We start from the raw sequence: 26,247 nt of genomic DNA, 5'->3' as shown, positions 1-26,247 counted from the left end.
GGGGCCAATGTGATTTTCTTTCTTACATGATATTCAGATAGCATGACCAAATTTGTAAGTGGAGGATTTCTTCCCAGGTAAGATACCTAATGGGTCTCTCAAATGACGTTTCAGATAATCCACCAGGATAGAAAAATCATCATATGATATCATTGGTTTTCCCAAGAATTTTCATATTTAAAAAATATTTGATCTTCATTTTGTATTCACCAGGTTTTACTTAGACCTAGGAGTGATAACATTCAATGCCTGTGAGTTTTGGGACATCTTCATTTCCTTTCTAAATTTTTACTCCATTTAAAAAATATCTTTAGTATTTAGAATTTTTTAAATGTGAATCTTATCTGGTTTAAAACTCTATGAAAGCTCAAATTCTCCTACATTAAATGTTTAATACCATAGAAACAGTCATTTCTGCAAAACTCAAATGTTAGAAAAATCTGGGTATAGTCCAAATAAATATTTAAATAGAGTTGCCAATTTTAATGCTCTTATAATGGCTACTAACATTTTACAAAATTCTAAGATTGCATGCTTTGAGTTTTAATGGCATTCAACATTTTCTAGAATCTTTAAACGCTGAAAAATGTTTTTATTTGTCATTACAGAATATGGAAAGAAACCTATATAGCTTATTAATGTCTTCTGAATTGTTTAAGAGGATTTTAAGATATGAGTTAAAAGAATTTCATAATCTTAATTTCAATTTCTCCTTTTCATTTAATAGTAGACATTCATTAGGACCCACACACTGTAATAAATTATAATAATTTCAAACAAGAATTAAATTACTAGGTACCTAGTGAAAGAGCCATTTTTTCTTAGGTACCCTGTAATCTAACTGTCAGATTTAAAATCTATTCCCAATCAACTCTTCACAACATTCACATTTATTCATCTATGTTAAATTAATAAAAGGTGTGAATAATACTGACAAAATTGATCATTATTGTTCATGTAGATTTAGAAAATTATAAGGTAATCTAAAATGTAAAAGGAATTGAGAGAAACTATTAAGGTTCTTATAAATAAATTCATCCTATGCTATTTTTTCAAATCAAGACTGAAACTTCTACGAGACTTATTTAAATTGACTATGCAAGCTATTTGATAAATTGTACATTTTTAGAGCATAAACCATTTTCATTATTTTTGACAAATATCAGTACAAAGACTCTACTGTAACATTAGGGTTCAACAAATACTTTAGGAAGCTATGCCAAAATGATGTCGGAAAGTAAAACCCTAATAGTAGCTTGTGAGACGGTTTATGGCCAATGCAGTTTGATGAAGAAAAGACACAACCACGGGAACATCAAAAAGAAATAGCCTTTCCAGAAATAAATACCATCCTCCTCATTTTTCCTCTAGATACAGTAACATAGGTATAATTCTGATCTCAACCAACAAAAATAAATACATGTCCCAAAACAGAACTCCCCCTATAGAACGAGTTTGCACATTTAGTATATTTCCTATCATCTAACCTTGCTGACCCTCTCCTTTTAAACTGGCATCCCTGAAGATAAAGTAAAGCATGTCAACATCTGTTCCCATTCACACCGATTTTAATTTACCAAAAGAGCTTTGCTATTTTCAGAGCAGACTCCAGAGCACAATGACAGATTTAGGGCCTTTACTGAGGTTGCATTTCTAGTGTGTCAGCATTTCCTACTCACCAAGAGTGAATTCCAGGGGGTCACAACAAAGGAATAGCTGAAATTCAAACTTCATTATAGACATTTTTCCCACCCTTACTTATTTCATCACAACTTGAACTATCAACATGCTTGTCCTATTTAGTGGGGGCATCACTGGTGCTGCACAATAACTAGACAAAAATGATCTAGTTCTGCAGCAACAATGAAGGTCTTTAGGTCTTTCCTATGAGCTTCTACATACACAATTATCTCTTAGAGAACTTTATTTCTGATTAAAATCTAATAGCTATAACTATTTTATAACTCTTTATATTAGTAAAATACTACATGCTTTTCAAAACACTTCCATGTACTTAATAATCCCTTTCACAATTTGATTGTAAGTACTGAGTTTTAAGCTATAAATATTCTTTCTAACCTGTGTCCCATAGTTTCATGTCTTTTTATATCATGATTTATTCAGACATTTTAAATATGTGTAACAAAAGTCATTCTCACACCATCCCAGTTTCCCTGGATAATTCAGTTTTTAAGACACAATATAAAGAGCAACTTGGAGAAACAATGCACAAGTTGTGTTGTAATCAAATAACAACTAAGATATGAGCAGCTGAGCAGAAGGAAGATGGGCAACGGAATGCCGTACAGCAATCAGCACTGTTGACTAATCAGAATTTGAGACACTAGAAGGTAATAAGGGTATTATAAAGAATGGCTTATTGAAGGAGCAGCTGTTTATGTGTAGCTCAGTGTTTAAATGAGTTCCACTAGATTGCCATGGTATGTTTTGGTGAAAATGTTTAACTCCTTTTAAAATGATCATTAGAGAAGAAACAGCAACTACCAAGAGGCAAGTTTGGAGATATCAAAACACCAACGAAGATTTTAACAGCTTTTAGAACAGTTATCTGGGGGGTATCCAGAAATGATCAGAAATGCCAATTCTAATGACCTTTTAAGTCAAAAGTACTGAAGTACTCATTCTTTAAAGCTTAGAAGCCATCATCCTTACTGGGTTGCTCTGGGGCACAAAGATGAAGTAGCAATATAATGGGCAAATCTTCAGCGATATCAAAAAAGAAAAAAAAATAGTAAAAACATCCATCAGACAAACTCAAGTCAAAGAATGTCTTGGAATTTAGAAATCTGTTCATCTTTTCAGTAAACAAGAGTAACATCCTGAACTACATTTCATAATAAAGTTTTAAATGTTTTAATCCAAAATATAACAAATAAAACCACTCTCCTATGTTGACTCAGAAGTAAATATTTTTTAAAACAGAGGAGCAAGAATGCAAAATACCATTTAATTTATTAATGGTATTTTCAGAAAGCAATAATCATATTCAAAACTATTTGTCATCCAATTATTTGGTTTTGCAGTTAGATTGTTACAGAGTTTTGTCTTCCTTACTTTCACCTAAGAAGCAAATGTCTATTGTTTATTCTGCCCCAAGAAAAAGAAAATAATCCATAAATTACAGCATAAAGGTACCAAATAAATACTTCACTGAATTTATCATAATATAGTATTATGAATATTTCATTTTGACAAGTGTTCAGTCATATTTTAAAGCAGTCAGCAAGCGGTCGAAACTCTGCTATCTTTTGTAACAGTTCACATGTCAAACTGGCAAAGTGCCCACAGTGTACGGTAGAAAAAAAAAAAAGTCTATTTAATGTCTGCCCCACAAGGCGACATGAGGTTTGATTGGCAGAAAGCAGAGAGTGGCTTTTGATCATGTGTCCTAACAAGCAGTTCCAGCTCCTGTCTTTTCAGCTGATGGGCTCCACATTACCCATTCAAACAGAAGTGACAGACCACTGCACTACTCTCTGGCTCTAGTCACACGCAGTGGGAGCTATGCTGGAGACAGAGTCACTGATTAAATATATCACTTTTTCAAGACAAGCAGGTTGTCTGAATCAAAGTTGGACAGAATAGACTCAACATTATTAAAAGGGGATATAAAACTGGGATTGAGTGATGTTCAGCCAGTTTGCACAGCCTCAGGGATTCCCAGGCTGACAGGGGGAATAAGGAACAGCAGAACTCATAAAACAGGGTCAGAAATTAGCTGTGACACCTTGGCTATTTTCCCATCACTTCAGGACCACTGGGTTTCAAAATTCTGGAGTCTCTTTTTACCTTTCTTACTTTCATTTTTTTTAAAATGAATTCGGTAGAGGGAGAAAAACACATAAAAGCATGATTACTGCAGTTTGTCAATTATAGTCTTAAAGGGAATAAAATACTGGATGCAATCCTTTGCATCTAATTTTAAAATATACTAATACAGGTTCTCCTAACTAGGACTCTTAGTTCAGAATTTTATTGCATTTATTGGCTTGTTTTTATAGTGTAACTTTAAAATCTAGTAATATTAATCATGGAAACCTTACAGTTTAAAAAATTTTAAGTGCCCTGGCTACCAAAGGGCTATGCATACTTAGCCATTCTATATTCTTTGCTATAGAATGCATAATATTTAAACATTTTTGCTTGAAATATACTTACAGACATAAACATCTAATGTGAAGAAATGCTCAAAACAAATCTTTATTGTCTAAATTTTATGTTTTAAATTACTGAATATACCTTCTTATAATCTGCAGTACATATTCAGCTACCTATGAAATGCAAAGATATAAAATCTAAAGTTTTCTATTTGAGAAACTAAAAATATATGTCCAAACAAATAAAAAAAACTATCTAGCTACAGAAACTAAAGAAATAGACCAAAAGCCCAGCAATAATCTGAAACAAATCATCTGAAACCAAAATATAAAACATATAAATGGCCCCTTCAGATGTTATTTTAAAACAGTCCTTCCACAGAGTTTAATTTCTTCTTATCACTGGTATAAAAAAATTACTTTTTATTTATTTTTAAATATTTTTTTAGTGGCACGCTCCAGCTATTTCTTGAAACACTTACATTCATGTTATTTGGTTTGGCATCACTGTAAATATTTAATAGCAACCTGCTTGTAAGATATTTAAGATGTGATTAAAAGATTAAATATTCCTACTAAGATGAAGACAGTTTTAGCAGAGGATAGTAAAGAACTAAGAGTAGACCAGAAATGATACTAAGCTAAGCAGGGATGGAAAGGAATAGCTATTACATTTGCTAAAAGATGGTAAAAATTACAAAGAAATTGTGGGTGTTTAATCTGTGAAAAGTAACATTTTGATCTATTGTGTTAGTTAAATTACTCTAAAATTCAAAGTTAATTTAATACTTGCTGATATAAATTGATTAAAGAATGTATCATTTCTCATAATAATCTTAAATAGTATCTGATTTGTGTTCCTTGTACCACAGAATATGCTATCGCTGATAAATAACTCCATATTAATCAAATATACATTCTACTGCATGAAAAATAAAGTTACTTGTCATCTGGTTCTGTACTTCATGTCTTTAAAGATTTGGAGGATGATGAAAATAATGACAATTATAAATTTATCACAAGTTAAAGGCACAATCAAGCAATTATTTTAAAATCTGTTTTTTTATTAATGTAAGAAAATTATTCTGAAGAGGATAATTTGACTTTCTCTGTGATCCCAGATTTTAAACAAGGGAAGGATCTTTATTAGCAAATGCTTCCCAAAGCCTGAAATAAAGCAAAATGGCATTTTTGTTTTTCTCCTCAGATGTGGATTATATTTAATATTCTTATTTTTTACCATCCTTACCACTACCACCATCACCAGGTGCTTTTTTACCTACTAGTGGTAGGAAAGAGGGTAGGAAATTACTACAAAGAATACTCAACTACAATAAGGAAGAGGAGACTAAATTTGCATATATATTGCCAATAAAAACATATTAGGTAAATAAACCTGAAGCAATCCAAAATACATTTTTTTTCCTTTTTATAATTCAGTCATGAAAAACAATCCCATTGTAAAACAACAACAACATCTGTGTATAACCTATGCTTTACCAGATGGATCTTTTATATTCTATTCCAGAAAAGGCCAAAGAAATTGAGGAGAAGTCTGTGAATCATTTTGCGACACTATAAGAAAGAATACTTTCTTTAAAAAAAAAATCCCAAAATAATTAATTATTTTAGCCACTATATTATTGCTTACAGTAATACACAGCAATAACATTTACATTGATTGAATTCTGTTTCCTTAATGTGAAATTTGTTTGGGGTTAATTAGCATGGCTGAGGAATAAGCTTAATAATTTTATGTTGTTTACACTGGAGGCAGTTTTCTACCAGCACTGCTCAGGGAGGAAGTGACATCTTCTAATTTCAGACAAAACATGGAGGTGAGAACGGCAGCTCACTGTGGAATGGCAAAGAAGTGTCTTCCTCCTTCAGCAAGTCTCCCCACTACTTGGGGTATCTAATGGCAACAATACAAAGTTGCTCCAATTATTTTTCAGGTATGATAAGTTTTTAAAGCAAATATTGAGCTGAGCAGGAAGAAAAGAAAAAGACTTATACAAATGGAGAAAGTCTCTAATATTAGACATTTTTACCAGCCCTTCCTTAAGAAAAAGCAGGTCTAATTAGTTGTCTACCTAAAATGCGTACCTAGCATTTTTATTATGTATTATAACATTTTGCTCAGAGCTGACATTTTTATTCTGACAAGCACTGTCTGGAGAGCTCTCAATAAATAATACATTGACAATTTTCAGTAAATAAGCAGTGGACACAAATCGTTATCCTTACTTACAGCTGCCCTACTCTAATAGTGCTTTTACAAGTGAGGTGACTATTCAGTCTAATGCAATCCTCTCAGTGCTGGAAAGACATTTTCATTCATTACCACGGTCACAAGCACTTAAAGCACTTTTAAGCCCTGTTGCAAAACAGCAGGAATGGCAGAGCAAGTGGGGCTAACGAAAACTAAAGTTCATCACCAGAGAAACCTGAGGTTGTTCACCTCAGCAACTAGGAAATTCACTTTTGCCCAGTCCACCTCAACATGTCTTAGATCTATATGTCTAAGGAGAATACAGGATTTTCTCTGGCAATTAAATGTTAATAGTCTTAAAGCCCAACCATGGTGGGTTTTATTTTCTGTATGAAATCTGGTTTATCATTCAGTAATATTTATTAAGCATCATAGGATAAAGGGACATGCAACAACCTAAGTGCTAAAGGCAGAGAAACTGAAATAAAATCTGAATCCAAATGAATACCTTTGAAACCACACAACAACTTTTCTTGCTCTCATTAGCTTTTCCTCCAACTACTTCAAACGCCAACACCCTTACTAGTAACAAACCACTATAAGGCAATCATAAATTTCATTTTTCTTCATGATCTCACATCAATATGATCTCCTGGCTATCTGAAAACAAACATATGAAATAAGATTTGAAGAAAGAGGAATGAAATGAGAAGGTAATATCTATATACCTTGACATAGAGAGCCTGCAGCTAGAATTTTCACCCAACTCCTTAATCTAATAAATTTATCCATTATTTGAATGCTTTACAGACAATTAATTGATTATGAAGGTGGCTGAAAATATGTTACCCAGTCAGAAGTTGATTTCATGGTGTCATATTACAATTATGAGAAGCATCAGGATGTTTGGGTCTGTGACGGAACTTATGGTGTTTCCATAAGATTATAATGGAACTGAAAAATTCCTATCACTTTAGTGACATTGTAATCACATCGCAATGTTGTAGCACAACACATTACTCATGTGTTTGCAATGAAGTTAGTGTGAACCATCTACAGTTCTGCCAGTTATAAAAAGTATAGCACATATAATTATGCACAGTATATAATATTTGATTATAACAAACATTATTGGTTTACATATTTGCTATACTATACTTTTATTGTTGTTTTAGAGTGTACTTCTACTTATTTAAAAAAAAGTTTCCTATAAAAAAGCATGCCATGCTATGTTAGCAGCATTTTTATACATCTTTTATCTATTGCATCTCTTGGTTGTTATCAAAGGTAACAGAGTGATTGACATCTACCACTTAGGTTTGTGTAAGTACACTCTATAATATTCACACACACCAAAATCTAATGTCACATTTCTCAAAATGTACCGCCAATGTTCAGGGACACATAACTAGATATGGCTTAGACTATTTAGTTCAGTAAAGCTGTCATTCCATAGTTCTCAACTGTGCAACAGAAACACCTGGAAAGCTTGAGAAAACATGGGTGGCAGGGCTCCATCCCAGTTTTTAATTCAGTAGGTCAAATAGGAGGCTTAAGAATTTGCATTTCTAACACATTCCCAGGTGAGGCCAAGGCAACTGACAATTTGAGAAGCACTAGGCTATGGTATTGAATTCATCAGAACAGATAACATGCACATGACACACTTTGGGGCTAAGCCTATAGTCACTTCACTTCTTCTACATATAGGATGACAAATTACAGAACTTTCACATGTGGTTCCACTTTGAAACCACCTAAAAGCAATAATGACTATTCAAAGTGAATTCACTAAGAAAAAGGAGATTCCCTCCATAAAAATGATAAGCAAGGGAACCTAGGTGTGCTCTCTCATAATTTCCAGAACAGTCAAATATATATCTGCATGCTGGATATATTCCAATATCACAGAGAGAATACTCAAACTCAGTATGCCTGAAGTTGAACCTTTTCTGAAACCTTCAATCTATCTAGATTCACCACCTTAATAGCCTCACCATCAAATCTCTCTGCTCAATATCTTCCCAACCTCACACCCAACATCTAATTAAGAATCCCAACCATATTTCTGAAAGCTGAGTCCTCCAATCTTTCCCTGCCTTTGCTTTAGAGCTTAAACCATGTTGATTTTTCTGCATTTACCCTTGCCTCTTTACAAATAATAGTGAAACTTCCACCAAAGTTCCTTTCCAAATAAACACTTCAACTATGTCATTCATTCTCCTAATTAAAAGTTCTCATCTGCTCTCCACTACCCAAAGGATAAAATCCTATCTCTTTATAATGGTTCCAACCAATTTTTTCAGTCATGTCTCCTGTATTAGCCATACCAAACTTCCGGACTTTCATTAAATTCATAAGTTGATTTATACCACTGAAACTTTATACATGTTGTCCTCTCTACCTGGGAACTAACTCATTTTATTTCTTATTTGCTATTACAAGTATATAATTTATCAAAATCCAGCTCAAATTTTTATAAATTCCCTTCTAGGTCTCCTAGACATAAAAATTGTTCCATCTTTTACACTCCCACAGCATTTTATGACCTCTTCTACTATAGCACTTAATGATGATTACTTTATTTACATGTGTTTTTCCCACTAACTTACAAACTACTAAAACCAATATCTCTGAGTTCATCTTTTTTTTCCTCCTCTTTCTCCACATTTATCTCTCCCATTCTAAGCCCATTGCAACATAAGATAAAAGAGTTTAATAAATGCTTATGGAATTAATTAATACATGTATATGTATTTAAGCATGTCTACATATGCTTTTATATCTGTATAAAGTATGCTTTATTTGGATGAAGAGATACACCCCCAAAATTAAATTGATTTATAATTTTTTTTGCCATAATCTCATTTATCTTTCTGAAACCTTTTATAAGTAAACTTTTTAGGGTTAATTCATAATATATTCCAAGATCTATACCATGTGTTATGAATATAAACCAAAGATTATGATACGTCCTCAAGAAAATTTAAATCAAGGGAAGCAAGATCAATAAATATAAATAGCAAATTGTTTCATCTTTGTTGAAATCAGCTGAGCATACATTTGTAGTGGTATTTGTGCATTCTCTACTATGTTCAATTGATCTGTGTGTCTACTTCTCTGCCAATACTGTATGTTTTGATTACTGTGGTTATATAGTAAGCCTTAATACTGCGTAGAGTGATTACTAACACTTTATTCTTTTTTGTCAAGATTGTCTTAGTTATTCCAGGGTCTAAATCTTTCTATATAAAGTTTAAAATGTTTGTCTGTAGATGAAGTTCTTGCTGTGATCTTAATAGGAATTGAATTAAATATATAGATTATTTGGGGAAGAATTGACATTACCACATGGTCTTCCAATATAGAACCACAATGTTTTGCCATATATTTAGGTCTTTGATTTTCTTTTAATCGGCATTCTATAATTTCAGCATATAGATCCTCTACAAATTTGTTAAGTACTTACTTAAGCATTTCATTTTATTTGGAAAAATTATAAACAGCATTGTTTCCAATTTCAGTTTTCAGATGTTGCTACAGTCTGAAAGTTTCTGTCCTTCCAAATCCATGTATTGAAACTGAATCCCCAATATGGTGGTATTAAGAGGTGAGGGGCCTTCGGAAGTGATGAGGTCACAAACGTAGTTAGTGCCCTTATAAGGGAGTTTGTCCCTTCTACGACATGAAGACACAGCAACAAGACACCAACTATGAAGCACATTCTTCACTAGATATAAGATCTGCTGTCATCTTAATCTTGGGGCTCCCATCCTCCAGATGGGTAAGCAACAAATTTCCAGTGTTTCTAAATTACCCAATTTATGGCATTTTGTTACAGCAGCCAGAATAGACTAAGACACTTGTTCACTGTTAGTGTACAGAAATGAGATGGGTTTATCCTGCTGACTCATTAATTCTAGGAGGCATATTTGTTTTTTTCTTCTATTCTGTTTTATTTTGTTTTTAGATTACTTGGGATTTTCAAGATAATCATGTCACTTGCAAAGCAATTCCATATAGGAAGGTGAGCTTTGTCAACAGGTGGTGCTGGAACAAATTAAATATCCATCAGAAAAGAAAGAAAAAGAAATTTCACACTTTGTACACAAATTTCTCAAAATAACATATAGACTTGACTCTAAAGTACAAAACCTTTAGAAAATAAGAGAGGAGATAATGTTTGAAATCTAGGGCTAAGTGTTCTTAGAGCTAACAAAAGCATGATCCATAAAATAAAAAACTGTTAAACTGGACCTCATCTAAATTCTAAGCTTTCATCTGTGAGAGCCCATGTAAAGAGGATGAAAAACCAAGCTAAAGATCAAAAGGCAATATTTTCAAGCTATATACCTAACATAGGACTGGTACGTAAAATAATAAATAATTGTCACTACTTAATAATAATAAAAAAATTCAATTCAAAAATGAACAAAAGGGGTCTGGGGTTGTGGCTCAGCGGTAGTGCATTTGCCTGTCATGTGTGAGGCACTGGGTTTGATTCTTAGCACTACATATAAATAAATTAAATAAAGGTCTATCAAAAACTAAAAAAAAATATTAAAAAGAAAAGAAAATGAATAAAAGAATTTTTGAAAATGAATAAAAGAATTTTCCTTTCACCAACAAGGACATTCATATGACAACACGCAAAATAATGTTCAATATCATCAGCCATTAAATAAATACTAATTAACTCTCAAAATATTACTACACACCTATCACAAAGGTCAAAATAAAAACAACAAAACCAAATGTTGACAAAGATGTAAATAAACTGGATCACTCATACAATACTTGTGGGAATGTAAAAAACAGCATAGATATTCTGAAAAACAGTATAGCGTTTCTTAAAAAACTAAAATACGATTACCATATAACTTGGTAGATGTGCTTCAGGATACTAATTTTAGAGAAATTAAAACCTCTGCTTACTTAATAAGTGATAAACAAATGTTCATATCAACTTTATTTGTAATAGCTAAAAATTTTAATCTGTTCTGATGCCCTTTAACCAGTGAATGAAGAGTTAAACAAACTGATATATATGTGTTATGTGTGTGTGTGTGTATGAGATCGAGATATATAAATGAATGATACATGGTGTGGAATAAAAAGGGTATGACTGATATATATAACTTGAAAAACTGCCAGGAAATTATGCCAATTTTTTTTCAAAAAGTCAACAACACACTGTATAATTCCATTTATATAACATCTCTGAAATGTCAAAAGGTTAGAAATAAAGAACTTACTAGTGGTTATCAGGGACTTCATACTGAGTGTGAGGGGTGCTAGAGTAGAAGAAAGGCAGATATGATTATAAAAACACAAAGATCCTGGTGATATCTGAATTATTCAGTATTTTGTTGTGGTGGCTAAATTGTGATGGCTGATTTATAGGTGATAATATTGTATTGTACTTAATATGCAAACCGACACACAAATGAGTACGTTAGAACTGTATAAATTTGAAGATCAAGGGATTGATTGTATCAGTGTCAATAACTTGTGATGACAGTATACAACAATTCTGCAATATGCTGCCATGAGGGAAATAGGGCAAATTATACAAGGAATCTCTCTTATTTCTTGCAGTCTTACGTGAATCTACAATTACCTCATTGAAAATATCCATTTAAAAATAGAAACCATTATAATTAAGGTTACATAGCTTCAAGTATTGATCATTTTGGAAAAGGGAGAAGTCATGAGAGCTAACCTAGTCAGTAGAAAGCCGGTATGATTTGGATTTTGGATATTGGAAAGTGAGTAGATGAAAAATTTAGGTAAGCAGAGAGTAGGCAGAAGGTTACTCTAGATGGGAAGGAAAATGGCTGAGCAGGAAGTGTATTTGATTGAATTCAATTTTAATTCAGTGCTTACTTTTTAGATAAGAAAGATTGTCCTGAGATTGTTACGTCTTCAAATTCTTAACCAGAATGCTCATTAGAGAAAGATAACCAAAGAATTCCAGGAACCAAATTCTAATACTGCATAGTATCTCTATGTACCTGAGGAATGCCTAAGTTAGACTGACATCAAGCAAAAAGAAAGGGGACAGCATATGTGGAGGATAATGAAGTCTTAATGTTAGAAGAAAATCTAAGCTGGAAGAAAAAAATCAAAGTTTGATCAGGTAACCAAGAATACTTCTTACTTGTGAAGCTAATACTAATACCATGCAACAAGCAAAGGGTAGAGCACTCACACATGGTAAAACACTGACTCTGTGTGAAATCATTATGGACAAGTCTAAGAAATGTTGTATAATGTCATGAAAAGACTTGTAATTCTGCAAACAGTTATGATGAATTGACAACTGAAAGTTCATAGTTTCAGAATAGTAAGGAAATGTAAGCTTGATTTAGAGGGCAACAGACAATAGAGTCATACCTAGAATCACATTCCCATTGGCAGCATAACTTTTAAATAGGTAATGTGGGGCAAGAAAGAGAGAAAAAGTTAAAAGAGGGAATTATTTGGATTTCCTAAACTGACTATTTAAAAACAAAGTTATGGGCAGCTGGGGTTGTGGCTCAGTGGTAGAGCGCTTGCCTTCCATGTGTGAGGCACTAGGTTCGATCCTCAACACCACACAAAAGTAAATAAACAAAATAAATATACTGCATCCATGTATAACTAATAAATAAGCAAATAAATAAAAATAAAGTTACAGTTAAGATAATCTTAATTGGGAACAGAGGATGTAAACATAAGGACAAGAGAGACTGAAATTAAAAGAGGCACCATTCCAGAACATTTAACAATCTCCATTTAATCAACAAACACTTATTATCTTAAGACTACAAAAATAGAGTTGTGGACGAGTCAGAGAGGTCTCTGCTCTTACTAACTTTCCCCTGTTAGTGGGTGAGAAAGATAATAAAGAAGATGAAAAAGCAAGAACAGAACAGAAAGTAAAATTGCTAAGGTGAAAATGAAATAGAGAAGTTAAAGAGTGATGGGGTCTACTTTAGAATTAGAGGTAAAGAATGCTTCTCAAAACAAGTGATAGTTAAGTTGAAATCTGAATGATAAAGAGGAGCTAGTATACAGAAATCAAAGAATAATGTTTAGGACTTTGTGCATTGGCTAAACAAAGTATTTTCCCCTCTCTAGTCTCTCTCTTCTGAGAACAAAAAGAGATTGCTCCAAAACAATATGTAGTTTATGCATTAATTTTTGAATTTTCCATCTCTTTCCTAACTTACAACAGGTAAATGTACAGGAGAAGAGGTATTTCTTACACCTTTTATAAGAGATATTTTCAGTTAAAAGTTAGTTATTGCATTCTAGAGTGGAATGGAATCTCAGTGCACATAGTATATTAGACACTCTTTTAAAAATGCCCTTTGACTATAGCTTACCTTCTTTCAAGAAATATATATATTAGCATAATAATTTTGCTTTTACAGCTGCCATGGTATTGCTGAAAGTAATGTGATACTTTAGCATATTTTCATCATTATTCTTCAATATAACTTCATTGATTTTTTTTCTAGTCAGCTATTTGTATTTACTCATTTTCAATTTATTATGTGAAAACAATTAGGAAAATCCACAGACCTTTAACTTCTGTACTCTCAATGATAGTGGATAGCCTATTTTCCCTTATTCCATGTCTTCATTGTGGGAGTATTTGTCTTGCCTCTCAATGTAAGGTATGGCTCCTTAGTTACACTTAAACTCTCAAGACATCAACTGAGAAAGCTATGATAGATCTGAATGTCAAAGATGCTCAGCATTAAGCCATACCTTTGAAACCACGGCTTTGTCTACAAGTATTTCATCAGACAATGATGCCTTCATATATCAAAATTGGCTAGCAGTTTTTATCTCTAGTTTCATAAAGATTCTAGCATCAGAAATAAGTGATCAGGAATAGTAAAGAACAGTTTCAAGCATAATAAAAGAGAATGAATCATGTGAATCATGAGATTGGTTCATATGACTGATTCAGTCTAAAAATGATTTGAAAGAGAAAGACTCTGAACAAACTCTAAAAGAAAATCAAAATGGCATAAAATTTTAGAATTTGTCCTTTAATGTTTATTTAAACCAAAATCCTCATTTTATAACTAGAATTTAGATTAATCAATTAATTAATTGATACTACCTAGTAAACTATGAGGTTAAGGACAAGAATATACATCAAATCCAAGCCAATATCTGAAAGGATTCTTAAACATTCCAAGAGAGAGAAAGATTTCCAGCCAACAGGTCAATTGGCTACAAAAATGCCTATTTCAATGTTAACGATTGGGTAGAACAGTGGTAACACTAAGTTCGTAATTTTGAATTTGAAGTAAGTATTTAAGAAAAAATAAAACTACTGTAAACCTGTTATAATTAGAGATCAGGATTAATCCTAATTCTAAAACTATACCCTGAGCTAGAGACATCAATAGAAAGGATCAAAAGGGAAAAATGTGTGTTTTCCAACAGACCCAGTAATCACATCCCAGTAGGAGAACAATACACTTGTGCTCATAGTTGAAAGAAGGGTTGAAGACATTCTGTTAAGATACAACAAAACAAAAATTTCAGTGAAGGTGCCATCAAAGACTCTTGTTGAACTTCAAAAAAGCTCAGTGATTAAAAAAAATGCCTATACTAGATATGCTGAGGAAGATAGAATCAAAAGGTATAGACAGTTAAATTAAAGCTTTCAGAGATTATAATACACACGCACACACACACACACACACAAGCAGGAACTTCTTTGTGTAATGTTTTCGAAAGAGTCAAACAAAGACTATAAAAAATTGTCAATATCAATTCCACTCCTGAGGAGACATTTTAGAGAAGAAACTCATGCACACATGCATCAGAAGCATTAGCTTCAAGAATCTTCGTAACATAATTTCTTGCACTAGCAGAAAACTGGAAAAAAAAATGCCCAGAGGCAATAGACAGGAGAATATACTGGTTACACCGTATAACATGGAACATTATACAAAAGTGAAAATGAACTAAAACTACGCACAGCAAAACTGATCTTAGAATACAATTGTGAATATATAAAGCAAGTCACAGATTACACTGTGACATTATTTTTATAATATTCTAAAACAAGCTAAGGAATATATTATTTAAAGACACGTTTAAAACAAAAAGAGAACACAATGATAAACACAACATTCTGGCAGTAATCTAACAGAAACAAGGACTGAATGAAAAATAACATAAGGAGATTCAACTGTACTCATAATTTTTATTAAGTAAGATAATTCACAGGTGTTTATTTTATTTTTATGGCTTTTAATACAAATATCAAATATGACATAATAACCAAGTTTACTGCTTCCTTAGCTACTCATTTTTCTTTTGATTTGCATACGTATTTATAAAGAAAATAATAAAGAGCTAAAGAGATCCTCTATTACTTCTTGAAACTCCCATGATAAATCCTGAAGAAAATCTAATGAATTTTCAATAGAGTAAAACAAAATGCTAATTGTTTGCTCAAATTCTACAAGCTCAAAAAGCATACAAACATCTGACTTGTTTCATTAAACAATTAGAAAGCTGCACCTTCTTTCTAAACAACAAAATGACAGGAGCATACCTTCTTGCTTCCCAGTTCAGTGAGAGGAAAAATCAAAAACAACTTGCCTGCATCTATTAAACATTCTTAGAGAAATAGGTTTTAAAAAGTAATTTTCAAATATGAGGAGAAAGAAATGGACTAAGAAATTTGAAGTATCTTTTCAAGGCAGAGAAATAAATTGAAAGAAAAATAACAAACAAATAGTATATTATCTATAATATTAAATTAGAATTACAGACAATAGCAAATAGAAATAACCAAAATTTCTATATAGAATTAACCAAATAGAAATAACCAAGAATGTCTGAGGTTCAAAGAATTCTGTCTCATTATATATTTTGTAAAGTTATATGAGAGGATGACCAGTTTCTAAAAATTAGAAAGCTTTTAACACAAAAATATACCAAGCATAATTCTTACACAAACAATCATAATTTTTATAATTCTAACACTAATAGTTCTCACTCTTCACTGCAAGTTCTAAATATTGTTGTATAATACTTTTGGAAAACATCTGGTTTTTTGTATACTTTCTGGCACTAGATAAGTGTGTACTATGAATATGCTACAAAGTCTTTAAAATGGGAGCAAGGAAATAAATATCATTGGAGGAAATTTTTATTAGGAGAAGAAAAAACAAATTTAAATGAAATTGCATCCGCATTGCTCTGAATATCCAATGCTTCTTCACCAAGAGTATGAGCAGTCTTGGGGAACTTCAGCATTTAAATGACTTGAGATTTCTAATGTATTTGAAATAATTATTCTGGGTGTTTGTAATGAATACTTTATGTGTTTATTACACAAAAATTCCAAACCTTTCCTATTTCTCCCATGAATGAGAAACATAAGGTAAGGTTTGGATCTAGGATATTCTAAAGGCTTCACCAATATAACCTCAAATCATAATGATGATTAAAATCTAATATCCATAATTGTGCCTTAAAATAATTTTGATGCTATAGAATGGCATGAATGTTAAGCTTCTTTTTAACATGGATTTTAATGTTAAAGGAACACATTGCTCTTAACTTGGTACTATCTAAAACCCTCATCCAATGCTTTAGCCAACCTCTCTCACTGACAACATCACATTCCACATATTCTCAGCAGGGAAGACTGGCTTCCAGTGGGGAAACTTTAGTATCAGCTTTTCCAAAGAGCCTGAAAGGAGAGTTACACTGAATTGCTCTTCCAGAACACAAGAACATCACTGCTGCCAAATGCTAAATCCCTTAACACCATGGGATATTTCCTATGATTTGGTCTGTGGCACAGTATGAGATTCCTATAATATTTCTCTCAAAATTTTTTCTTCAAATAACTATAATAGTAACAGTAATTATAAAAGCAACAATAATAATTGTTATGATTATAAAAAACTATGTATTTGTTAAGCAGTTACAATGTTCTGGCAGCATTCTAAATGCTTAAATTTCGTAAATTCTTGATCTTCACAAAACATTCTAATAATGCCTATTTGAGGTTGAGAAAAGTGAAACACAGAGAGTTAACTTACTGTATGTCATTCACCTGTAAAATGCTGAACTGAAGATCAAACACAGGCAGCCTAACTCCAGACTCCATGCTCATAATTAGTAGGTCACACTGCCTTTCTAAGCATTATAACTTAGATTCAACCCAGATCTAGCTCACTCAAGAACATGACTTTCAAAATTGAGTTTTCTCATTGTTTGAACTACACTAAAAACCTCCATTATATAGCAAAAGATCTCAGATGAGCAAAATACACTAACATGTGCCTTAAATAAATATACTTTAATGAAAAATATGTATAAGTCTAAATAATTGTTTAGATATGCAAATAATGATAATAATCCATCAGACATACATATAAACACATGCTCATTCCTGTGCTTAGGAACAGCTGCATAATCCATTGGAAAGCTTATCCCACCAGGAATCTAAAGCTCAAGTACTGCTGCCCTTTCTGTACATGCACAGTATAATGAATCCACATACTTTCATTACCATGATAGCCTGAAGCACACAATTCCATGGGACAAATACATTAGTTTCTGACCACTGTATATCCAATGGAATTGTACCTAAATCCTGAATACTTTCCATTAAGTTGATGGCTCTATCAAAGAGAGTCCATTTAGTCTATATTTCTACCTAAATGCAAGCTTTGTCACTCCCTCCTGACCACAATAATTACCCAAAGAATAGTCTTGAAAAAGAGCCAAAGAGCCAGAAAGAAAGTTTTATTTAGTCAGAGCTGAGGGTTTTATCATGTGTCCCTTTCCCTGCAATCTCACATGACTGCAGAACCTGACTCAAACCAGTTCACTGGGCCTAGGATCATATACTTAGTAGTATGATACACAAGACATGATAGTGGCTGAAGCACTATTATTAAAGAGAGATTAAAACAGCTGTACATTATGCTGAAGCACTCGCTCTTCCTTTCACAAACAGACGGTCCTGGATTACAAGCAGCACTTGACCATTTAGATCACGACAACAACCAGATTTCACCAGCTGGGCCATGTTCTCCTAGGCAGTGCCTGTTGACCTCCTCAGTCGCAGCTGCTCAAATGAAATTCTCATTAGACAACTTATTTTCAGAAGCCAAAGGACTCTCTGATTAAATATATGTATTTAGATATAGAAGTCCTTTTTAAAGTATTCATTTTCTGACAACTGTCGCTTATGTTAGAGCCCAGTTACACTGGCAACAGGACGGGTGATACCAGGATAACTAAAATTCATCATTTAATCACAGCTGAAGGATTTTTATCTTGGAAGCATTTTAACCTGAATCCATTAATCAAGGCTTTCTACACTCTACCCACCAATATCAACAGAGTTTTAAAAGGCATATTCTGATATTCATTCAATTCACCTACGCATCTATCTACCCACCTACTTATTTATCTATTTATGAGACTAACTCAAAGTTAAATTTACAAAAGGCAGAAACCTTGCCTATCTTCCCATAAGACTTACTTTTAGAGGGGGCACTTTTGGCACTTTGTTCATCAGTATTTCAGCAATCTCGTCAAATCGCTGCTCAGAAGAGGGCATTTCTTGAAGAAATGGCAAACACTGATAATAATTTCATGGATAAAACCCCTTGCCTGGAGAGTTACTGTTTTGACATAAAAATATTGTTTTAAAATGAACCATAGTAAACTTCATAGATCAGTTTTTACATATGAGGGTAATGAAGGGGAAGATATTTAATCTGATAAAGCCAAAACATTCTCCAGGACAAGAAAGATTCAGGAAAGGTCTTCATTTATTACAACAATCACACAGCTTGTTAATCAGTTAACCATGAAGTATGGCCCTCAAACCATGAAGCAAAAGTGAGTGAGGGGCTGGAGATATGGCTCAAGTGATAGCGCGCTCGCCTGGCATGCATGAGGCACTGGGTTCAATCCTCAGCACCATATAAAAATAAAAATAAAAGATATTGTGTCCACCTAAAGCTACAAAATAAATACTTAAAAAAGTGAGGTGTGGGATAGCATTTGAAAGCTCTTCTATGTCCTATGATATATATCCCAAATGAGAAGAAGAACCTGGAACTTTAAAGTGTCAAAGCCAAGCAAATATCAGAGGAGCTGTTCTACCCCCTTTGACCTAGGATATAATTATTTTAGAATCAGAAGTCTATTCTAAACTTTTAAATGACCTTTTCTATAATTATTTGTTCTCCATGATACTATTCTGTTCTATTGTTATAAACAGATAACTAAAATTAGGATTCAAGCTCAGAATATCAAACTCAAAATAAAAAATAGAAATTCTCATTGCTCCCATTTTCCAAAACATATTCCTCCACTTCTTTATTTTTTATTAATTGTATTACCACTCTCCTATTTTCCCAGAGTCTATCTTTGAACCATTCCTCTCAGTTGCCACACTTAAACATCAAGTCTTAACATTCTATCTCCTAATATCTTTTCCATATTCAGCCCCCTTCATTTCTCATTTCTGTTGTATTAGTTCAGGGCCTCATTATCTATAGCCTGGAACAATTTTCTTAATGTCTCTCCCTGTTCCCATCCATCCTACATAGTCCTACCAGATAACTTTCCTGAAGGGAAAACTCTAATCCATCACCTTATTGTGCTAAAAAAAAAAAAAAAATAGTCAATGATTCCTCCATCACCTTCATTTTTTAAAGTTCAAACTTGGCTCAAAATTAAAGGACCTCCATGATATGAATACAACATAGTTCTCCAGTCTTATGTCCCATATGCAAATTCACCTTTAGTTAAGAACCTAAATTGTTGGCTGTTTTAACGCTCTTTGCCTGTTCCTTCTGCCTGAGATGTCTCTTCCTTATATTTCTGTTTACACAAATCCTTTCATTCTCCAAGACTAGTTAGGACCCATTTCTCTATAGAACCTTTCCATGGCTTTCTAGATAGAAGCAATATGTCAATTTTGTAAATTCCTATAACATTTCATCTGTATAGCTTTTATAGAATTAATCATATATTAGACATTTCATTATAGTTCATTTGATATATGTTTCATATTGTTTACTAGAATATGAATTTCTAAAGTTTGGGACTATTGTTTTATTCATTATGGATGCTCCATATCATCTAGAATAGGGTTTTGTGGTTTTTTTTTTTAGCCTGAGTTCCACAACCCCAAGAGAAATGGAGAGAATTCAGGGAATCTATGAACTTGGATGTAAAATGATTCTTTTTCACTAGTCTCTAATTTAAAATTTGCTTTTCCTTAAGTTATATATGCAGGCAACAAACCAGAGCATTGCATTGCAACTGTGACATGATCACAAATAGATTAGAATAAACATTTTATATCATATTATACTTGTTGAAGTGTATATAAGATACAATTTTTTTTTTTTGTGGTGCTTGGGGATTGAACCCAGGGCCTTGTGCAAGTTAGGCAAGCACCCTTACCAACTGAGTTATATTACCCAGCCCCAAAATATTTCTTTTGCTTAACACTACTTCAAAATTATGATATTGTTAAGCCACCCATTACATCTTATTTTTAATGTATTGGTAAAGTAGCATATTTTAGAATATCACAAAATTTTTAAAGTATTTAATATTTTAACATAATTCATTTTCTCTAATTCTATGTACTTTATGTGATTAAAATAATTCTAAGAAAGGAACTGTAGGCTTCACTAGACTATCAAAGAGATTTACAGAAAACAAAAAAGGTAAGAATTTAAGAATCCTTGAGTTTTTTGTTTTGCTTTTTAATATTTTTTAGTTGTAGATGGAAATAATTCCTTTTATTTTATCTATTTATTTTTATGTGGTGCTGAGGATCAAACCCAGTGTCTCCCCACATGCTTGATGAGCACTCTACCACTGTACTACAACTCCAGCCCAATTCTTGAGTTTTGATACAGTATCTTGCACAGAAGAGAAAAAGGTATAGGAAAAATTGCAACATTATATAGCTATTCATTAGGGTCATAAAAAGATATTGTATAAAAAGAACATTGTATAAGAAAGAATATTGTTCAGCCAGGAGTGGTGGCCCATGCCCATAATCCCAGTGACTTGGGAGGAGGAGGCTGAGGCAGAGGAATTGCAAGTTCAAAGCCAGCCTCAACAATTTAGTGAGGTCCTGAGCAACTTGGCAAGACCCTGTTTCAAAAGAGAAAAAAAAAAAAAAATATATATATATATATATATATATGGCTAGGGATGTGACTCAGTGACTCAGTGACTAAGCGTCCCTGGTTCAATCCCTGGTACAAAAAAAAAAAGGAAAAATATTGTTCATAAAAATTCATAGTCTTAGCCCTATTAAAATGACAATTGAGATTGCTGCCTAACACTAAAGAGAGATCTCTTTAGAGATCTTTCATTTTATTAATTATCTTCCAATAAAGATTGTAGATTGACTCATATGGACACATACAACTGTTAGACACTATCATGCCATCCTGGATATTCTTTTCTGGTGTTAATATTACGAGTTCCTTCAACCATTCCTCTTATTATGTAATTTTATGTCTCTGATTATGTCAATTGTTATCTGAGAATATCCCAAAGCTTTTAAATCTTAGTATGGTAATTATGAACTCAACACTGTACTTCAGATACATTTTATAGAGCAAGGGAGTTCAGTGGAACACAATCTCTTGAATATCACATACCATACTTCTAATATTGCTAATCCTAACTAGCATTGGCAACCTTTTTGGCAGTATTTAACCTGATGATCCCATTGTGCTTTCTGACATCTAAAGCTCACAAGATTATTATTTTCACTCAGATAGCTGTTATTTGAATTTCCTGCAGTAATTACTTGCACAGCTGAGGGTTCTAATCATAATCTCTGAACTTGATAATAAAATCTATTAAATTGTATCTTTATAGGTTTGTTTTAAGTTCCATTTCCAGTTTTACAAAACTGTTTTGAGTTTTGTGTCTTGCATACATTATATTCACTGTTCCTCTCAGATTTGTGAGATTGGTAAATCTAATGATCATGCTTTCTAGTATATATTATGTATAATAATATGCACTAAAAATGGCTGAATTTCTGATGTCTAAAACATATTATTGTAAAAACATTAAAAATCTGGAAAGTATGTATAAAAGCATTTTTTGCTAGTAGTAATAAAGTGATAAAGAACTCTAAAAATGAGCAGTCTTGTCTTGAAGTTTCTCTTGTACAAAAGCAAGTATAACTCATGGTAAGGAAGAGGAAGAATAGAAAATTAACCATTACTTGCAAGAAAATTTGATTTAAAATTCCCAAGTATTCCAAGAAAAAAAATCATAATACATCAAAATATTTTTACCTTAAAAATCTCTTCAGGGCATTCTGAAAACTACCTTCTTATATAAGTACTTTTTGAATATTTATATAAATAACTACTTTTATATCAACTTTTTGTTGAATCACAATTAAAATTAATTTAGCATTCTCACTTATTCAGATTTTTTTTGATCAAGCATTTTGAATGATTCAGAACATAACCAAGAATTAGAAAAACAAAGTCTCTGAAAAGGCAGAAGTGTCAGCATGAAGTTCATACATTAAAGATCATGTATATCACCCAGAATCTTTCAGCAACTCATCCAGAACACATTTGTTCATATTTTAAATATAGTTCAGAAGTCCTGATTACCTAACTTCAAAATCTACAGATGAATGAAAGAACAAATGAGAAATTATTCACAACTATGCAAAAATTAGCCTGCAACCTGATACTGAAGAAGAAACCAGCACATGCACACACAAAAAAAATATAGATAGATAGACAGACACACACACATATATGTGTGTAAATAAATGTACATATGTATCAAGGAGACACAAGGATTCTAGAGCTTCATAATTGCAGAGAAATAAGTATAAAGTCAAACAGTTCTAATCATCTCAGTGATCTCCAGGGGCAATTATTACATAAAAGCACGGTAAAACAACTGACATTTATAACAGAATAAACATCACAATACCTCCAATGCATATAGTTTACAGTTCCCAAGAAACTTTTATATTTATTATTGAAGTTAATTCTCATAATGTTTTGAGTTGCCAAATCAGGAATCAGTACCATACCAAATTTTGAATTTTATGGTTCAAAGAGATTTAACATACTCAGGGAAATATAATTATTAGATGGGTATTACTGTTTTTACTCTACTGCATCATGACCCTCAATACTCAAAAAATATCTACATTTGTGTTAAAAAAATCTGGTTAATAAAAACAAGGAAACATGCAATACATTTTGAAAGACTTCCACAAAAATGAATTTAAAACCTAGACTTTTGAGCCTTAAATGAGTAAAATTAAGTTATCAGAAAAATTCTCTATTGTATCAAATCTCAAAGTTCCTACAGTGTCACAGATTTAACTTACAAGACTAGTAATAAATCCAGAGCCATGAATCACCCTACATTTTAAGGCATAAATTCTTTACATAAAAATGAAAAAGCATGCATAGTAAAGCAATAACTTAGACTTTAATTATTTTGTTTAGAAATATTATTGGAGAATCTTCTCTACCTCTGTTTTCTAGGACCTAGGTGAACCTGAGACTCTTGTGCAGAAGTGGAGAAGGTAAATGGGCAATGTGGCAGCAGATGTCACATGTCAAAGTACTTGCCCTGGAACTTTGAGTTTTAACAGTATTAAAAGCCTTTAACTCATCTTTCTACTTTTGGAAGTAAAAATAACATTTTTAAATGTATAAGATAATCTATGACTGAAGAGAACTAAATTTTAGAAAAAAGTTTTTGCATTCGAAACATTTGATATTTTCATAAAGAAACACTATCTGCCAAAAGGAAACAGAGAAAAAATGGAAAAGTTAAGAAATTTCCCTCCCTACCTTTTTCCAGGGCAATGATTATGGTCAGTTTAAAATCTTGAGTTTTTTTTTTTTTTTTTAAATTATAAGAACCAAATAAAATATAAATTTTTTTAGAAAAACGGAGCTATCTGCTTAGCACTCCTAATGGTTCACAATCTGCCATCACCATGGTAACCTCTGAATAACTTTTTCCTAGCTAATGCCAATTATGCACTTCTCTGGCCCCTGAAATCCCACTCATTTTTTTAAGGCCTGGAATCTAGAAGAAAAGCCCAACAGTTAAGTCTACACATACCCTCTTGTTCAGTCCGAGTCATTTCCTCAAGCTTCTTCTGTTTCAGTGTGTCCACCACATCGGCAAGGCTCCCTTTGCGGCGCTCTGGGGTTCCAAAATTAACACTGGTCATTATCTCGCGGTCCCGACTCCCTTCGTCAGGCTTATGTGGTGAGGTAGAGGTATTTCGGAAGGAATATAGGGAACATATTTTATTATTCTCTGACTCCTAGAAAAAATAAAATAAAATAAAGCCATTAGAACATAGGTTTCTTAACATTGGAGAAAAATCCTAAACTCATAAAGACAGTAGTATATGATGCTGGGTGAGATAAATAAAATATATAAACTAAAATAAAATAAGATATAATAACTAACTTAGTAGGAAAAATAAAATATACAATTTTGATTAAACAATTGTAAAATTTAAAGAAGCAGTTAGTTATCAAAGAAACTGAAATTGCAGATTCAAACTACTTAATTTTTGAAGTTATAAAGCAGCCTAAGTGGTTCGATAATGGACAAATCAACTTCTTATACTCTTCATTTTAAAAAATTTAGATTCAGTGAATAATTATTAGGATTGCTAAAGTTTTTCTATTATTTTGGTGCTTTTATTAGCAATGCTTTTCCCACAGCCTAAAACAACAACAACAAAAAAGTGTATATCACAAAATGCTTTTCTTTAATTTAGAACCATTAGAAAAGTTAGCTTCAGAATCCAATATTCATTACTCACCATAAAATATATAAAACATATAAATTAGTGCCAGAAAGTAAGTCAACTTGAATATTTTTGTGTGCTAGATTTTGGAGAGAATCATTAGTTTAAAGGTATACAACTGTCCAAAGTTATGGAAGCCTCTATTTCTTACCCTTACACTGGTACTTCAGCACATAACACCTTTTTCATGTGACATTTATAAACTTCTTTTTAAACAAGACGGTAGGTTTATGATAGAAAAATTTGCACAGGAATGACTTCATAGTACAGAAAAGTTAGCTAACAGGTAGGAGCATTAGATCTTAGAAGGAAAAGCAAATCTGAGATTGAAAATAACAAACAAAAAAGAATAAAATCATGGCATTTGCAGGTAAATTGATGGTGTTGGAGAAGATAATGCTAAGTGAAGTTAGTCAATCCCAAAAAAACAAATGCTGAGTGTTTTCTCTGATATAAGGAAGCTGATTCATAGTGGGGTAGGGAGGGGGAGCAAGGGAGGAATAGATGAACTCTAGATAGGGCAGAGAGGTGGGAGGGAAAGGGAGGGGGGCATGGGGTTAGAAATGATGGTGGAATGTGATAGTCATCATTATCCAAAGTACATGTATGAAGACACAAAATGGTGTGAATATACTTTGTATACAACGAGAGATATCAAAAATTGTGCTCTGGGCTGGGGATGTGGCTCAAGCAGTAATGCGCTCGCCTGGCAGGCATGGGGTACTGGGTTCGATCCTCAGCACCACATAAAACTAAAATAAAGATGTTATGTCCACCGAAAACTAAAAAATAAATATTAAAAAATTCTTTCTCTCTCTCTCTTTAAAAAAATTGTGCTCTATATGTGTAATATGAATTGTAATGCATTCTGTTGTCATATATAAATTTTTAAAAATTAATTAAAAAAAGAAAATAACAAACACCTGAAAGTTTCTACAAAGAAATGCTTTTATATCTCTCTAAATGACTTGGCCATAGCCCTTCAGTAGTTTTGCATTCACCTTTTATCTGTCTGCACAAAGGTATCCTCTCCTCCTATTAAAAAAATAAAAACAAAAACC

At 32.5% G+C, this 26,247-nt stretch overlaps 1 protein-coding gene across 6 annotated transcripts in view; it reads right to left on the bottom strand.

The window, feature by feature from the left end:
- Sox6 (SRY-box transcription factor 6) overlaps positions 1-26,247 on the bottom strand; it is a 577,529-nt gene that overhangs the window by 285,076 nt on the left and 266,206 nt on the right. For all 6 annotated transcript variants that reach the window (XM_071616371.1, XM_071616370.1, XM_071616368.1 and 3 more), the window contains one exon: positions 24,484-24,691. In XM_071616371.1, coding sequence (XP_071472472.1) covers positions 24,484-24,691 — 208 coding nt within the window. The remainder of the gene's footprint in view (positions 1-24,483; positions 24,692-26,247) is intronic.

This window comes from Marmota flaviventris, chromosome 9, assembly GCF_047511675.1.
Source record: "Marmota flaviventris isolate mMarFla1 chromosome 9, mMarFla1.hap1, whole genome shotgun sequence".
Classification (NCBI taxonomy): Eukaryota; Metazoa; Chordata; class Mammalia; order Rodentia; family Sciuridae; genus Marmota; species Marmota flaviventris.
This window is presented reverse-complemented; position numbering and strand designations above follow the sequence as displayed.